General features: G+C 54.4%; 1 protein-coding gene across 3 annotated transcripts in view; it reads left to right on the top strand.

Moving 5' to 3' along the window:
* The window catches only part of EPHA10 (EPH receptor A10), a 44,597-nt gene extending 30,989 nt beyond the window's left edge, over positions 1-13,608 (top strand). Inside the window, exons 8-18 of one of the 3 annotated variants that reach the window (XR_008746624.1) lie at positions 618-726; positions 937-992; positions 2,349-2,474; positions 4,209-4,394; positions 5,168-5,229; positions 5,353-5,556; positions 7,304-7,453; positions 7,648-7,841; positions 7,947-8,111; positions 8,641-8,858; positions 9,215-13,608. Coding sequence is in view for 2 of the 3 variants with exons in the window: in XM_055800375.1 (XP_055656350.1) it covers positions 618-726; positions 937-992; positions 2,349-2,474; positions 4,209-4,394; positions 5,168-5,229; positions 5,353-5,556; positions 7,304-7,453; positions 7,648-7,841; positions 7,947-8,111; positions 8,641-8,755 (1,367 nt within the window). In the remaining variant the exon portion in view is untranslated. Of the gene's footprint in view, positions 1-617; positions 727-936; positions 993-2,348; positions 2,475-3,030; positions 3,333-4,208; positions 4,395-5,167; positions 5,230-5,352; positions 5,557-7,303; positions 7,454-7,647; positions 7,842-7,946; positions 8,112-8,640 lie in introns of those variants that run through there. The other 2 variants (XM_055800375.1, XM_055800376.1) reach the window with 2 other exon arrangements.
* The last annotated feature ends 581 nt before the right edge of the window (positions 13,609-14,189 follow it).

Raw genomic sequence — 14,189 nt, 5'->3', positions numbered from 1 at the left:
TCTTATTTCACTGACTAAAAGAGGGCTTGGAGAGATGGTAGGGCTTCAGCTTAATAACCCACCCTGGCTAGAAATGAAAGCCCTGAGATGGCTGGCTCAGTAAGACTCTCACAGATTGTGTTTAACAGGGCTTTAAATTGCATCCATTTGCCACACAGAAGACATTTTCAGAATGAATTGAAGCCAATAAAAATTTTATATAGAATGTAGCTTTCTAATACCCCTGTTTGCAAAAGCAGAAAGGGAAGCGATTAATGTGATGAAGGAAAACTATTTGTAAGCCATAAATTTTAATATGTCCCTCTGATAAGCAGGAACCTTTCCTCAGCGCTGATTAACAAAACCAGGACCCCAGTGTGGCAGCGCTGGTGTTCCTCCGTCCGTGCCTGTGACACTGCCCGGTACATTGGTCCGATGGCACCAGCTTGAGCTCTTATAACTGAACCAGAATGTGAATTGTTGTGAGGATGGTGAAAAGCAGCCTGGTGCTGCGGGTGAATTGTCCCACAGCCCTGCTGGAGGACGCAGGCTGGCACTGGGAGGAGCAGCTGGGGCTGCCCCACGCCTTGGACCTGCCCCAGGGTGCGTTGCTGACTGGCTCTGCTTCCCTCCCACAGTGACGGTGGCCTCCAGCGAGCAGAACCCCGTCCTCATCATCGCGGTGGTGGCCATCGCGGGGCTGACGGTGCTGGTGTCCATGGTAATCGGCATGATGGTGTGGAGGAGGTGAGGGAGCAGCTTTGGGGCTGGGGCAGGGCAGAGGGACCAAAGCGAAGCCCCCCCCAGCAGGGGCTGTCGGGGGCGCGGGGCGGTGGTGGGGGCTGGCTCCTTGTGCCGGGGGCTGGGCTCGGGCCCTGTGTGCTGCGGCTCGAGGCTTTTCTGGCCAGCGAGAGGCTGCTGCCCAGCCCCCACTCTGCATCTCCATTCTCGTTGCAGACAGTGTGGGTACAGCAAAGCCAGCCAGGACGGGGACGAGGAGCTGTACTTCCACTGTAAGTGAAGCCTGGCCACCGTGGCCAGTATGACTGTGTGGGGATCCCGGTATTTATTGCTAATAATAACCCAGCTCCCGACAAAGCAGCCCCCAGTCCTTGCTTTTGAAGTGTTGTCATCCCACATTATCCCGGAGCAGGGGCTCAGCGCAGCGAAGGCTCTCTGGGGACGGTGGGCTTGACAGCTTCATAAGCCAGGGTCCGTCCTTCCCACGCACAGGTCACTGCCGTGCCAACGGGAACAGGGATGCTTTCAGCTTTCCATGGGGCGTATGAATTATTCCGTCAGCTTTTCGCAATCGGCTACATCAGAACACGGCTTTGTTTTCTGGGGCTACTCTTGATTATTGAGCAGCAATAATTTTACAGACAACAGTTGTCAAAGGAAATTCAGACATCGGGATTGATGAGTTTATTTGATTCCTGGCATATGCCCGTGAAGCGTACACATGGTCTTCTGCTCCCCGAAACATCGCAGAAGCAGCAAAGCCTGCTGCTTCTCTGAGGCAGCAGCTTTGAGGAGCCCTGGGGAGGTTGCCGGAGGTTTTTGGTGTGGGGTGAAGGGAGCTGGGGTGCAAGGGGGGAGCCTGGCGTGGTGTGACCCCTTCCTGGGGGCAGCAGGGCTCTGCCGTTTGCCCATGCGCTGGTCCTGGACGGGCCAAGCAGCTGATGCAAAACATCCGTCGCCTTCCTTGCCTTGTCCAGGGCGAGCAGCCTCCCGACAGCACCTGGCCAGCGGCAGAGCTGATGCGCTTTGGCCCGTGTTTTGGCTGTTTTCAGGAATGTGAGGCAGGGGTTTGAGGAAGCCTCAGAAAACGGGTGGCTGTTTCCCCTCCGGAGCTTTGCCAGGGCTCCGGTGAGCTGGGTCAGCCTCGTTCCACACGGTTCCCCTGGATGTGCTGCGGGCAGGGTCACTCACTGCACCGGAGATGGTAGTGCCTGTGGGAGGTATTTTGCTGCCCATGTTGCCAATCGAGGGGACCTGAAACATGGCTGTTGTTTATGATTACGATGATATTTATCTCTCTTAGAGGTCTTGGGAACAGAGATGGTTTGGAGATTGAGGATTAGCATGGGTGGTAGACAGGCTCGGTCTGGGAGGGGGCTGCGCTGGAGGGAAGGAGCCGCTCTCCTTTAAAGCAGGGATTGTGGCAGCGAAGCAGAGCGATTTAATTTAATCCCACAAGAAATTTCATAGCAACCTTACAGTGAGTCTTTTGCTTTGCTTATAAAAGAGTGGGAAGTTAGCCCTGTCGGCAGACCTGGAGAGGGATAACCTGGGAGAGCATTTCCTAGGACAGGCAGGCAGGAGCTCTGCCGAGCCTCTCTCATGCACCCTTTGTGCCTCTCCTGCAGTTAAAATACCAACCAGGAGGACGTACATCGACCCTGACACTTGTGAAGACCCCATGCAGGCTGTGCACCTCTTTGCCAAAGAGCTGGATAACGCTAGTATTAAAATTGAGAGGATCATTGGGACAGGCAAGTTCCTCCTCGGTGGTGGTGATGGCCATGCCGGTGCCCAGCCATAGCGCTCCCCTCTCGGCCCCGGCACGCCGTGCCGTGCTGTGCCATGCCGTGCCATGCTGTGCCGTGCCGTGCCTGCTGTGAGCCTGCCCAAGCCGCAGCGCCGTGGGCTCCCGCAGCAGCTCCTCACCCTCCAGCACCGTGGACCTTTGCTCTTGTTTTTGTCTTGGGGGGGTGTGCTCGCGGCGAGGAGATGGGAGCGGGGCTGGAGCGTTTTGTTCGGGAGCTTGATTTCGCATTCCCGTTTGTTTTTCTGAGGCGCAAAGTACAGCCAACCCGGTGACGCGCAGACCAGAAAGCATCAGCAATTATCTGCATCTGGGCACTTTGACAGCAGCGTGAAAACTATTTATAAATATGTGAACCTAATGATTTATTGATTTTCATCAACTTCACTGCCTAAAACTTAAAAGCAAATTAAAATCCCCTCACTGGGCCCTAGAGCCTCAATTGCTAATGTGTGCCAGAACATGGGAAACACGATTTTTCTTTGTCGTTTCTGTTCCTAAAGATAAATTCAGCTGCACAAAAAGGAAGAGGTGGAGGAAGGGAAGAGGGAAGGGCTTGCCCACCAGCTGAAGGGACCGTGTTGCAGGGGAGAAGACACTGAGGAGAAGAGAAGGTTATCTTTGTGGCTGCTGAGCGGAGCAGCTGAGGCTAATCCCACATACCTTTAAGAAACAAATCAGTGTTTGAAAAAAATCAAGAAAGAAATTAGTCATTTAAATACAAGGAATCCAGGAGTGCATTTGTCTCACTGCTGACCTAACAAGTACCTTGGCTTTCAAATCAATAAAGCTTTTCATAGCTACACATTTTTTGCTGTTAAGCCAATATTGGCCTTTTATGTTATGAATTCGGTTGCTCCTGCTCAAGCGCGTGGCTGCGCAGAGTGGGCTGTTCTGCCTCAGCCTGCAGGACGCCCCTTGCCCGGCCGCGCTCTGCTCCGTGGGGAACAGACCCTGCGTGTGCCGAGCAGAGGGGGTCTGTACCTGGGGGTTCATCTTCCTCCCACGGGCAAAAAGCAGAACATGCACTTGAGCAGAGCATGGAGAGGATGGCGTAGATGTGTAGGAAGAGGAAGAAGAAATTGCATTGCATTTTCACAGGTTTTTGGTATCACGTGCTGATGCTAGACTCGTGTGCAGGGCTGTGTGTTCAGCAGAGGAGGGGGAGGATGGGAAAACAGGCTCTGGGGGGGAAACTCGCAGCCATGGGGGGCTCCGCATGCTCCTGAGTGTGGGCTGGCAAATCCCCGGATTCGCCATGGGAATGTCTTGTCTGCACAGCCAGGCACATTGCTGGTGCTACAGGAGTGCGCTTTACAGTCCCAAAGCAGAGAAAATATCCCCTAAAGGGAATCTGACCTCCCAGAAGAGGACTGCTGCCCTTTGCTTTGTAGCAGGTATAGAGAGTTATATATATAACCTGTCTTTATAGTGCCTTGCACCAACTCAGTAAAGCATCGCCCTTGTCCAACAATGCTGAGAGCTGTGAGGAAGCCGTGAAGCCAGCTGGCAGGTAGCTCGTTCTTTCACGGTCTGGAAATGGCAGAGGGATCTGTGTCGGTGCTCAAAGGAGTGGTGTGGACGCTATGGCAGGGGGTCCTCTGGGAAGGCACGGTGCCGAGCCGCGGCTGCGAGGAACTCCTGCCTTGGATGCCCTTTAACTCGTCTCTCTGCTGTGCAGGGGAGTTTGGAGAAATCTGCCGGGGCTGCCTGAAGCTGCCCAGCAAGCGAGAGCTGCCGGTGGCCATCCAGACCCTGCGGGCAGGGTGCTCGGAGAAGCAGCAGCGTTCCTTCCTGGCGGAGGCATGCACCATGGGCCAGTTTGATCACTCCAACGTCATCCGCCTGGAGGGGGTCATCACCAGAGGTAAGGGGGGCGTCGGGCTGCACGACACAGGGACACGGGGCAGCTGGAGCCACTTGTGGTGGAGGAAGGCTCTGCTGCGGGCAGAGCGCCTGAGCTGTGGCTTTGGAGTGATGGCCTGGTGCTGGAGGTGCGATGCTGTTGGCGCTCTGTTGGAAATCGGGTGTTTCCTTGTGGTTTAGCTACTTAGCGTTCTGATGATTAATAAAATGCTTACAGCTAGATTAATAAATCAAAGACTGGCTTAGCAGCAAAACTGTGCGCTCTTAATAAAAGCAAATTGAAGTGAGGTTCTGTCAGTAAAACAGATGACTCTGATTGCTCCCAGCTCTTCTGGGAGTGTGCGCGCTGAACTGGTCTGCGGATGCTGTACTTAAATGGATATTCATGTAAATCCAAAGAAACGTGAGCATGTGTGCTGGTTTTAACTAGCCTGTTCGCTCGGGAAGGCAGTATTTCTGTCCTGACTGTTGGGCTGAGCTGGTTGCTTTTGCTTTCGCTGGGTAGTGCAGTCCTCCTCTGTGGTGTGGTTCAGTGTCCTGATAAAAGGAGCATCTGGTGTTGGGATCTAGTGGGATCCCAGCTGGGAACGGCAGGAAGGCCTCGCACCCACTGCTCCTTGCAAACTGGGATAAAGTCCTCGTCTCCCGTAGTAGCCAGGCAGCGTGGGCTGACGGTGCCCGGGGGGGTAGCACCCGGATTTCTGACACCTGCAGAGTTATTGCTGCCCGAGCCGTGGGCAGGACTCACGCGGTGCTCCTTGTCTGTCCGTGCAGGGAGTACCATGATGATAGTGATGGAGTACATGGGGAACGGCGTGCTGGACTCTTTTCTCAGGGTGAGTGCTGTGGGAGCTGGTGGTAACTGCGGGCGTCTGCCACCCACCCAGGCTCTGCTGGCCATGCCCCCTTGAGCTGGGCACTCCTCACTTTGGGCTTTTCCTCCTCTATTTTTTTAACAGAAACATGAGGGACAGTTCACAGCCACCCAGCTCGTTTGCATGTTGCAGGGGATTGCCTCTGGCATGAAGTACCTGGCAGAGATGGGCTACATACACAAAAGCCTTGCTGCCCACAAAGTCCTTGTGAACAGCAGCCTAGCTTGCAAAATAACTGGTTTCAGACGGCCCCAAGAAGATAAGATGGAGACCATCTTCTCCACCATGGTAAGCTGCATTTCCGAACTCTATTGTCAGCGTTCCCCAAAAGCAAAATGCTGACAGTGTGGCTGCAAAACCTGCCGCAGAGGTGGGTCTCCCTGGCTGCAACGTGTGGTTGTGGCCAGGAGCACAGGGCTTGGCGCCACTGGAGAGGTTTGCAACCTGCCCGGAATGTGAATAAGGATCCAACCCAAAGCCAGCCAGCTGCCACAGGTGGAGTTAGTAAGGCATACAGCAATCCTGCTCCAGAACCTCGGTTTTTCCTGGGCTCATGTTTCCTTCATCATGTACGAATGGGGGCTCTGCATCTTAACAGCTTCTTTCTCAGCTATAAATCAGACACGTTCAGCCAGGGAACTGCAGAGCAGCTGCCCAGCACGACTCTTCCTCTGGCCGCAGCCCTGCCACGCGTCTGTGAGAACTGGCAGAGAGGTGACGGGCGGCTGGAGGCAGCCCTGGCAGCCTCAGGGTTCCTTATGTCTGTTTTATCACTTGTAATGAAATTCATGGTTTTCAATTAAGAATTTAAGTCCTGCTTGATTCACACTTACACCTCATCAGCTCTGTTAGCCAGCTTGTCTCCCAAGTGCCTGCGTTTGCTTGGCGAAGCTGCCCGGGAGCCCCTGGGCACAGAGCTGGGGGCAGCGCTGCTTCCACACCCCCCTTCGGCACGCTTTGTTTGGGGTGCATCAATGCATGTTGAACTGCAGATCAGTGAGACATTTCATCGGTACCCTGCAGCCACCCGGCATCAGCTGGGGCTGTTAGCGTGTCGCATTAAGCAGGCATTAATATTTTAAAGAGCATTGATTCCTCAATCAAATGAGCACTTATTGTTTGCAGAGAGAGCGTTGGGCAGCGCCAGGGAGGCAGCAGCTGATTTGCGCTGCCTGCAGGGACCTGGTCCCTGTGTCCCAGTGCAGGGTATGGGTGTCCCAGTGGGAAGAGCCTGGCTGCAGGGTTTGCCCCGTGCTCTGCCAGGAGCTGCAGTCATTTGCCAGCTCTGAGCAGACCAGTGGCAGAAAGAGTCTTGGCCAACTTTTTCAGCCATTACCGCTAGCTGGGTGGAGGCACACTGGGTGCACTGGGCAGGGAGAGCACCACTATCCCGTAGTGCCCCTGGCAAAGCGCAATGCCCCTCGCAATGCCTGCAGAGCTGCAGCTCAGCCGTGCTGCAAAGCTCTCGAGCGGAATTGCGCTGGCGTGCCGCCGGATGCGGAGCAGCTCGCTCGGTGAGGGGGATGGAGAGCACAGCAGGAGCCCTGGCTTCTCCCAGTGCGGTGCAGCAGGGCTGTGGCTTTGGGGTGAAGGTCTCCCCGCTGTTAATTACAATTAGCTGCGGTCTCTGTCACCTGCTTTCCTTAGCGCATCCAGAGGGCTCTGCAGACACCGAGACGGGGATTGCTAATTACAGGAGAGCAAGCCAAGGTGGAAGGACTGTGTGTTTGTGCAGCTTTGAAACGGTTTTCATTAAATATTAATGTATAAAATGCCATCAGCTCTTCCCAGAGACATTCTCCTCTCCCATTAATATTTCAGGACTCACACTCCCATGTAGCATACAGTTGCATGGCGGTTTTCAAAGAGAGGCAGAAGTTTTCTCTTAGTATTAAACCCGCACGTAGCACGCGGGGTTGCTTGGTGGCTGCCCTGCGATGCCAGGCAGGGCACGGTGAGCGGCCACCTGGGAACCACGGGCATCAGCTACATCCTGCGGTGCAAGCGTGTCATTTCTCCCCTTCTGCCCGTCCAGCGCAGGAAGAGCCTGGTGCTGTGGTCAGCCCCTGAAGCCATCCAGTACCACCACTTCAGTCCGGCCAGCGATGTGTGGAGCTTTGGCATCGTCATGTGGGAAGTCATGTCCTACGGCGAGAGACCCTACTGGGACATGTCCAACCAGGACGTGAGTCCGCAGCGGCCGCGTGGTAGATGACGATGTTGCTGTTGCTAATGATGTGCAGGTGGCTCCGTGGTGCGCAGAGGAGCTGCTGCCGCTCCCCAGGCAGGGTGTGAGGAGGGAGGTTTGCCCCAAGGGGTTGCATATGATCTGCGTGGCAGCACCTGACCCCGTCCCCCCACCTCCTTTGCCCACTGCAGGTGATGAAGGCTGTGGAGGATGGGTTCCGCCTGCCCGCCCCTGTGAACTGCCAGCCGCCGCTCCACCAGCTCATGCTTGACTGCTGGCAGAAGGACCGCAGCCAGAGACCCAAGTTCTCGCACATCCACAACATCCTGAGCAAGTTGGTGCAGAGCCCAGAGCCCCCGAAGTGCCCCAGCTCCACCTGCACCAGGTGACCACCCTCTCGCTTTGCTGGCTGCTGTTCCCCTTTGCCTGCCGGCTGCCACCCCAGGCGTGCCGTGCCTGCTCCCTCCTCACCGCCCTGCTTTGTTGGCAGGTCCCACAGCACGTCTATACCCCTCACCGAGCGAACCTTCTCGGCCTTCCCGTCTTTCAGCTCTGTAGGCGAGTGGCTGGAGGCAATAGAAATGGGCAGGTACAAAGACAACTTCACAGCTGCAGGCTACTGCTATCTGGAATCAGTGGCCAGGATGACAGCCCAGTAAGTGAACTCATTTCCTGGCTATAAACTGGTGCTGCTGGGTGCAGCATGAGGGAGCTCGGCTTTGTCGTTAGTCAGGCGTCACTAAACGAGAGGACAGATCTTCCACAACATGCCTGTAAGAGCTGGCGTGGGCTGGACTGCATGTGTTGTGCCTCTCAGTTGCTGGTTTTTGAAGCAGGGGTTTAAACCTGGAGTTTGCGACTTTAACCTCTGATTTCTGACAAGAGGAGCGTGACCTGTCCCTTCCAGAAAGTGGAGTCAAATCTAATGCGATTTGGCGCTAACCTGTTACGCAGGCAGCACGGGGGGCAGGGTTGGGAGCTCTCACGCCTGGCATGCTGCAGGCTCGTGCTACCCCTGGGTTCCTGGTTGGGGCCCCTCTTGTGTCGGCTGGGACCACATGTCAGGGATTTCTTGCTCTGGCAGGTCTGAAACCTGCGCTGCCCTTGCCTGGGAGCAGCTGGTGTCGGGGTGCTTCAGAGTTTAGGGCTTGTTCTTCGTGGCTGATGCAGGGCTCATTTTGCAGAGACATCCTCAGCCTGGGCATCACGCTGGTGGAGCACCAGAAGACCATCCTGAGCGGGATCCAGACTCTCCGCGCACAGGTGATCCAAATGCATGGCCGAGGCGTGCAGGTGTGAAGCAGACCCCCACAGCGGTGCGGAGCACTGACCTGGTGCTCCCAGGGAGGAGCAGCCAGCCAGCCCCAAACTGGACCAAATCTCTGATGTACCGCGGTTTCAGGTGGGATGTAGGAATCACTGGGCTGCTGCCAAACAAGTCATTCCACGTGGCAAGAGAGCAGGGCTTCCCGTCCCCTGTGCCGGGAAAGCCAAGGATTCCTGGGTCACACGCCTGCGGTGTACCTAGGTGGACGTGGCTCTCCCCAGCACTGTTTTGTAAAATGAATCAAACTGTAATAATGCCATTTCGTATGGTAATTAGGTTAACAGGGTGGATGGATGTTTGCGCACTGTCTTAATCCAGAGTTGACAGCATTTTCGTATCTAGCATCCTTCTGGTGAAATCCATGGGTATTTTTATACAAGCTGACATGTTCTAGCAACCCCACAAGGAGCTTTTATTGCTTTTATTTTTAGACACTGGAGCACAGCTCACACCCAGCGCCCAACTCCTGGAAGGTGACTTTCCCCATCTGCTATGCTAAAGGAAACTCTTTCCCAGCCACATCCCTTCTGCTCCGAGAGTTACTTCACTGAGCCTTGACACCCCAGTTGGTGAACAAAAATATTCTCTGCTAAAGTGCGGAGCAAATGGTGCTGAATGTTTCTAAGGCTCCTTAGAAAGGAGCCTCCCAGTTCAGCCAGAAATGGGATGAAAACCTGGGAATTGGTTTGGAGTGAGAGAGACAGCGGGCATGGCTGTGATTTGGGGGGCTGCTTCCCATGTCCACTCTGGCAGCATATCCCTGGCCGCTGGAAGGGCCCCCTCAGCTGCGGGGAGTGCTCTTCCCCGCCTCCTGCTCCTCCTCCTCCTCTGGCCCCATGCCTGGTTGGGAGCGGGGAAGGGAGAGGCAGAAGCCTGTCTGGAGCATCCTGCCCTGCTGTGCCGGGGCATCAGTTTTCCACCACAGGTCAATGGCTGGATGGAGGTCCGTGCCCGAGGGCTGCAGTGCCAGCGCACCCCACATCACCCACAGCCTCTGCAGCAGGTGCACCTCAGCTGTGGGTGCTCGGGGTGGCTGTAGGGGCTGTGCCGGGAACTGTGCACCCCAGCCCCACACTGACCATTGCATCTGTGGGATCCCTGAAATCCTGCCGTGCAATCCAGGCAACCCAGGGCACATCAGCACTTTATTTTATTGCGGACAGTAGCGCAGTACTGCCTGCCTTGCGTGCCGGCAGTTCCCACTGATGTGGGCCTGATCCCTGATGAAAAACCTAAATAACACCTGCTTAATAATAGAAGTTTCCTTGAAGTTAGTTAATGAAATGCATCTTTGCAGCCTTGTGTGGAGTTTTGTAGGCCTTTTATTATCATCTGTAAGTGTTGCAAATGAATTAGCGATGATGAAAGGCAAAGATTTATAAAGGGAGTGAATGCTGTGGGAGATGTTCACAATGTGGCTGGAAATCTGTTTGAGTCAGATCCTTCTATTAACCTGCTCTGAGAGGATGAGGATCTAAACGATGATGGAGCAGAGGGCCCTCGGGCATCTCTCGCGTGGCTGGCACAGCACCTGCCCTGCCGCGGTGTCTTCCCCTCCCGGTCATGCGGTCAAGCAGGGCGGCGTGGCCATAGGTGCTGGTGGCCATCCTGGCCCCGCTGGCCCTTGCACAACACGTCACTGCAGGGATCCAGCTTCTGCTTAGCAAAGCCTCATGCACTGTCGTTTTCTTTTCGCCAGCCCTCGGGCTCTTCTGGCTCGGCTGCATGCCCAGGAGTGCTCCAAAGTGGCAAGATTTCACTTTTTTCAGATATTTTAGCTTGACTGCATCAGAGATCAGAACTCTCTGCCTGAACTTCGCTGATCGGTGGTGTCAAGAAGGTGCCAGCTAATGGTGGATTATCGCTCTTTCTGCCTTGTGCCGGCGTTGCTGGGCAGTGCTGCGCTGGGCACCGTGCGCTCCCAGCTGCTCTGGGGTCCCGCAGCCCCGGTGGCACTGGCTGGCAGGGAGAAGGGCACCTTCCACCATGCAGGTCCTGAGCTCCCAGTAGCGAACCCCAAGGGGGGCGTGAGGCAGCACAGAGACGTGTGTGCAGAGCTTGAGACGGGAACGCTCGCCCTGCAGGACCCGGAGCTGCTGGCACGCTGTGGGCAGATGCGTGCTGGGCACGCTCCAGGGAGTTTGCTGCTCACCGGGGTAAAGAAGCTCTCTCCTTCCTGCCACCTCGGCACTTTAAACAACGTCCCCCAGTGTCACTTGGTTATTAGCGGAAATAATTTTGTCTTTAAGTTTGGCCCTTGTGTGGTCTGGTCGGTCACTCGCCATCCTGCTGTTTCTCACCCAGAAGAGTAATAAAGGTGAACCAAAACCTTCATTTGGTAGAAATGCCAGATCCCAAGGATCAAGTGCAATTTGTATGCTCTTTATGTTTACATTTTATCTATAGAGAAAGTATATTATAGTTCTTTAGGCAAGGAGTTGAACCAACTTGATTCCGGATCCTTTCCCCCATCTCCCTGCTTTTGTCCTGTCGGTGGGATCTGCAGCAGCCTCCTGTGTCGGGATGCCGGGAGCTGCAGCCGGTGGGTGCAGCTGCTTTCAGGGAGGTCTGGGGAAATCCAGGGCTTGGTGACATGGTGACAGAGTGCTTCAGGGTCTGGGAAACAGAGCTGGCTGTGAGCAGGACCCCCAAAGCAGACCCTGTCTCCACAGTTCGGGGTGCGAGGAGGGGCCGGCTGTGTGCAGGGCTGCCCCAGTCTGCCCCCCACTCCCTCTGGACGCTGCCTAGTGGAGAGAGCGAAACCCCAGCACAGCTTAGCCAGAGTCGTGGCACTTTCTCCCAGGACACGGTGACCGGTGGCTCGCTGGGAGCTGTGGGTCCCTTGGGAAGCCTCCGTGGCCATGTGGGCAGGGGTCCCTGCCCTCCCGCAGCCACTGAGCTCTGCAGGGGGCTGGCAGCCCCGCAGCTCCTGTGCTGTTTGCTTGTGTGAGCGCCTGGTGCTCGCTCTGTGCTGGAGCACTCCAAGTAAGACCATCTTTCAATCATCTCTTTAGCATTCCCCCCACTGAATTAGGCTCCCACCCTACCTCCTCTAGCACAAACCGAACTGAAAGTGTAATTTCTCTGTCTGCGTGTCTCTAGCTGTTCCCAAAAGAAATTCAGTATTTAATTACTTTCCTGACTCTACCCTGGTGAGGGTCTCGTGGTGTTTCAGAAAGCTGTTTCTTTTAGACAGTGTGGTTCTGTGGATGGGATCATGCTCTAACTCAGCTGAAACAAGAGGCATTTGCTTTCCTGGCCTCTCCTTCAAGAAAGAAAAGAAAAAGCACATAATGGAAATACGCTTCCTAGCCTAGCTCGTTGCAACAGTAAACACTTTTAATTGAACTCCTCATCAATGCTGAAGATAACAAAATGAGCAGATTAAGCTGTGGATTGTTGTGATGATTTTAAAATTAACTTGCCTCCTCTCAGCACCTCTCTTCGGGGAAGTATTCAATGCCTTATAATTAAATTAATTAGCAACACTGTTTTGAATCTGCTTGACCAAGGGAAATGCCTCAAAAATTATTTCAGTCTCTTTGTGCATCCAGCGTCTGACCCTGTGCAAGGCTCCTTCCTCCTCCCTTGGCTGCGGGGAAGCCCCAGTCACATTGGTGCTAACAGGGGCTCAGGACCGGCCGAGCACGCTCCCCGTCTCTGCAGCAGCGTTAGCATTAATGGGCTTGTTCAGGGAAGAAAAAACAACGAGTGTTTGGTAATCTGGGGGCTTTGGAGCTAATCAATGCTGTTCTGAGAGGGTTAGATTTTAGGTGTTCAGGCAGAGTGGGGGCCAGGTAGGAATTAGAGGAGCGGAGCAAGTGCAGGTATCTGAGCTCGTGTGCAGACGAGCCTGTTTGTGCAGGGAGGGGAAGCACCTGGAACACAACCCCTGCCCCTCAGTGTCCCGCCGGCTGTCGGTGCCTTGTGACGGTAAAGGAGGACACTGTTTCCATCGCGTGACCTCAGGAAGAGCAGTGCAGCTTTGGGGGGCAGCGATGTGGCCCCGGCATCCAGCCTCGCATCCTCAGCGTTCGTTGCTGAGGCAACACTTTGCTGCCCTGGTACAGTAGCAGGAAAGCTCCTTTTCCTGGGCTTTGCTTGGTATTCCTCATGGGAACGTCTCCGCTGGGTGTTCCTTTCTGCTGGGGAGAACAGGCACAGCCTCTCCTGGGGCGGCTGGAGAGCGATTCCCACTGGGGAGCGATTCCCTGCAGCTTTGCTTTGCAGGAGGGGCCCTTTCCCCTCAGCTCCCTCGGCTGCAGTCCCCAAATCTCCCTCCTGTGTCACGTCTTGTTTTCCATGAGGTCGGAAGGACGGACCCTAACCACATGTCCAATCTTGCACTGCATCCTGCACAGCAAGGCACAGCGCCTGCGGGATCAGGCCCCATGGGGCTATAGGGGTGAGGGAGGGGGCAAGGGACGTGTCTCCCATCCCCAGGGACGGCAGCATTAGGAACAACGTGCTGGAGCCAGGATTTGGGAAGCTCCGGCTGCAGCCCGATGTGGTGCTGCTCAGTGTGGGCAGGATGTGCCGGCACCTCCAACAACCCCCTTCGCGTGAAACCAAAACTGGAGTCAAGTTGGTTCATCTCCACACGCTTTTTGATATTCATTAACCACGTGTTATATACTGTAAATACATACTTGAGAAGTCAATATATATTTTTATAAGCTTGAAACAAATGTAATATAATATCATAAGGGACACTGTGTACATTTCATGTTTGAACTATAGTCAGACATCTCCAGGGAATCACAGTTGGTTTGGAATAATTAATAATAATAATAATAAAAGGTAATAAAGATCTATTGACACTTTTGTTAATTTTGTATTTATTGAACTATGTTGGAAGACTGCAATAATAAGATATCTAAATACCTAAGTAAAAACAACCACTGATTCTGCCCTGGCTTGTCTGTGTGGGTCATTTCAGGTGTCGTGGTGAGGGACAGACTTTAGCAAGGGTAGCAGGTGTCAGGTAAGGAATAGTTTTACTAGTAGCAAGGCAGGAAAGGCTGCATTGTTTTATTAAGCAGCAAGTGTGATTAGAATAGAGCCTTTGCTCCTGCTGTGGAGGTGGCAGCAACAGTGGAAGTCAGGGTGGTGGTTTCTTGCTACTGACACTTCGTTACGGGGGAAAAAACCATGACTGAACTAGTAGTGGGTGTGTTTTGTGGGCAGAAAGGTCCGTCAGGGGGCCTGTCAGGCCAGATGCTGTTCAGGCAGGCAGGAGTCCTTCCTGTCACCCTGAGGACCAGATAACCTTGGAAGTGCTCACAGTGTGGAGCTGTCAATACAAGTGCAATTGCCAGTCTAATGTACGTGTTGCTGTTTAAGTGTGGGGATGCTGCTGAGCAGAGGGAAAACACTGCAGAGTCACTGTGCTCAAGGCATGTAATT

The sequence above is a fragment of the Falco peregrinus genome, chromosome 3, assembly GCF_023634155.1.
Source record: "Falco peregrinus isolate bFalPer1 chromosome 3, bFalPer1.pri, whole genome shotgun sequence".
NCBI lineage: Eukaryota > Metazoa > Chordata > Aves > Falconiformes > Falconidae > Falco > Falco peregrinus.
Note: the sequence above shows the minus strand (reverse complement) of the source record. Positions and strands in the feature narration are given on the sequence as shown.